This window comes from Apis dorsata, unplaced genomic scaffold, assembly GCF_000469605.1.
Source record: "Apis dorsata unplaced genomic scaffold, Apis dorsata 1.3 scaffold_390, whole genome shotgun sequence".
NCBI lineage: Eukaryota > Metazoa > Arthropoda > Insecta > Hymenoptera > Apidae > Apis > Apis dorsata.
Genome location: NW_006263651.1, coordinates 784620 through 787525, shown reverse-complemented (window position 1 = coordinate 787525; position 2906 = coordinate 784620). Strand labels below are relative to the sequence as shown.

At 47.6% G+C, this 2906-nt stretch overlaps 1 protein-coding gene across 1 annotated transcript in view; it reads right to left on the bottom strand.

The window, feature by feature from the left end:
• LOC102679382 (unconventional myosin-IXb) overlaps window positions 1–2906 on the bottom strand; it is a 57963-nt gene that overhangs the window by 2015 nt on the left and 53042 nt on the right. Inside the window, 8 exon segments of the mRNA XM_031512124.1 lie at window positions 2–153; window positions 455–717; window positions 996–1207; window positions 1271–1442; window positions 1622–1811; window positions 1890–2167; window positions 2546–2735; window positions 2809–2906. The exon segment at window positions 2809–2906 is cut by the window's right edge and continues 23 nt beyond it. Of these exon segments, the coding sequence (XP_031367984.1) occupies window positions 2–153; window positions 455–717; window positions 996–1207; window positions 1271–1442; window positions 1622–1811; window positions 1890–2167; window positions 2546–2735; window positions 2809–2906 (1555 nt within the window).

The following is a 2906-nucleotide window of genomic DNA, read 5'->3' as shown; positions in this document are numbered from 1 at the left end:
TCCGGTGGCCACCGTCACGTTCCTCTGCACGGTACCCGTGGTCGTCGAAGCAGGTGGTTGTTGAGATTTCTTCTGCCCGATACCGGACGTCACCCCTATCGTCGTCTTCCTGAGAGGCCATCTTCTTCGCACTCGCCATCCCCTCCACGTTGCCTACAGATAATTCTCATTTTTATTCCAACAATTCTTTCTTCCTTTTCTTGCAATTTGGACATATATATTTTTACACGAACGTGCTTTTCTATGTCTATGATCTCGATTTTGTTATAATATCGTAAGGGTACGTACGAGTTATTCTCAATTCAGTTATTCTTTAAGGGAAGACGAAGAATGAAAATTATTTTTGGAAGTTGGTAATTTTTTAAGACTTTAAAAGCGAACGTTCGAATAGTAGAAAAATGAAGATTTTTCGTTAGAAAGATTTTTCATACAATTAAGGAAGTTATCCATTTACCTGTATCACGGTGGCGGCTTTCCTCCGCGTTTCGGAGCGCAGGTTCTCGAGCTGTTGCCTAATGCCCTCGCTAAGGAAGATGTGCCTCTTGCCGAGCGCCCAGCTGGTGCTCGCGCCGAATTTGCTCTTCAGCTGCTGCGCGTTCTGCAAGATGAGCTTGGTGTCCTCCACCGCTTGCTCCTCGGCACGTCGCAATTGCTTGAACGGCGCGATCAGCCTGTACCTCGCGTTGAACGCCTTGAAGCGCATCCGATGGGGATATCCTGCAATTTATCCGATATCTCATCGATATACCAACTGTCTCAAAAAGAGAAGAACCTAAATAAAAATCTCGAAAGTGACTTCATATAGAGATATACACGATATATTCGTGCCTTTTCTCTTCGAGTTTCTCGACGAGACTTTTTTTTACCCCCTCTCCCTCGCAAGACAAATGGCCGACAAGAGCGCGCGCGTGGATAAGACGAGGAGATCCCGGCATCTAGCGGATATGTAATCTAGAGTATGTAAATCCCCTGTCCCGGATAGTTTCAAGACGTACCGCCGGCCATTAGGTTCACCGTCTCGAGAACCTGAAGGGATCGTATCTGACGCATGGTCACGCCTCTGTCCAAGTGAAGGGGCGTCTCTGTACCGTTGCTCCTGATGCACCTGACAAAGTGGGGCCTCGCGTGGACCAGGGTCCTCAGCAGATTGTCCAGCCTCGTGTGGAAGTCCTGCGTCAACGTCGAGATCGGCTCGTCCCCGTTCAACCTGGAAAAGAAATCGCCATGTCACTTCGAACGCGATATCCTCGCGGGGTCGACGTCCTCTTACAGGTCTGTGTGCGAGGTAGGCGATATCCTGAAGCTGACACCTCTTGGCACCGTGTCGCTCGCGTACAAGGCTTTCAACTCGCTGCCGAACAAATGGGTAGCGAAACCGAAGCTGCACGTGTGCTTGTAGAACACGGCCACCAGGTCATCCGGGACCACGTCCTTGTTGGTATCTTTTTGACAGAGAGAACAAAATTTCGTATCTTGTACATTCGGACAAATTGTTAAATGATAAATATCTTTTCAATTTCTCGCGTCTTCCATAAACATCCGCGATCGAAATTTTCGATTCTAAGAGAGATAATCTCTTTTTCTATCCATGAAAAAGTGTAGAATATTTTTTTTTTTTTACCCAAGAAGTCGGAAGCGTCGTAGGTGACCCTGCCAGCGAAATGTTGAATCCCGAAAGACCTGCAATCGACGGTCCTTGGCTCGAACAATCGTGGATTCTGCTTATGCTGAACCTTCACTTTCGCCACGTAGCTCTCAGCCGTGCCTCGTATCGAGCATTCCACGTCCAACATGCTCAACAATCCGGTCCTCTGCGAAACGGGTCGCGATACCAAATCACTCGATCTCTAATCGAAAGCGGAAAGGAGGTGGTAATGGTAATCGCTTACCAGGGATGAGATGAGATCGATACAGGGCACGTTGTCGACGTAGTCGACCTCCACGTCGCACCGGATGCCCTCGTCCCGGCAACTCTCGATCGAACTCTTGAATATATGCGTGTTGTAGAAGTGTTGCATCGTCTCCGCGCAAAGGTTGATGCACAGATGCTCCAGCTGGCTCGGCTTCGGATCCTCGAAACCGAACATGTCCAGGATCCCGATGAACCCATCCGTCGCGTGTCGTACCGCGTTGTTCAACGCGGTCATGCTTCTGGAACCGGTACCACCTGCGCGTGACACGAGAAAATCGACACTGATATCGAGACAGAACAAATTTCCAACACCAATAACCGATTAATACATTTATTCTTTAATTTCAACCTCATCGATATATATATATGTATATTGATTTCTATTTTTTCTTTTTAATATATTCATCGTGCGACAAATTCAAAAATCGACGAGACTCGTCCACGTTATACGGATTTTTCGTAGAAAAACAACAGTGAAACATTTTGAGAAACGAAATGAAATCCTCTTATACGTTTTCTCACTTTTCGCGAGGATAGCGAAAATAGATAGGATTATCTATTCTCTACTCTTGGCAATTATATTTATATTATATTATTATTATAATTATATTATTATTATTCGAGTCCTCCTACCCGCAGAGCTGCCAATAGTGGACGCGTGTTGGCTGGTCACCTCGGCCTGGTTATGAACAGACTCGTTGGAGTCGGACGACAAGGTGCCAAGGGTAGAGCCTAATCTCTTCAAGCTGTTGGCCCTCCTCACGATCGTGGCCACGGTACGGCAGTACAGAGCTTTGGCCAGCGAATCCCTGGTCATGTTAGACTGCGCAAACGAACAACCATTCGTCGTGATTCCGTTCAAACTGATCGCTCGAAGGAACGAGTTAATCATGTACCATGTTCGCGTCGCAGACCGACTTCACCAATTGGCCGCGAGCATTGTGGGTCCTCGAGGTGAGCCCTCTGAGCAACGCTGGGGGTGGCACGCCCAGGA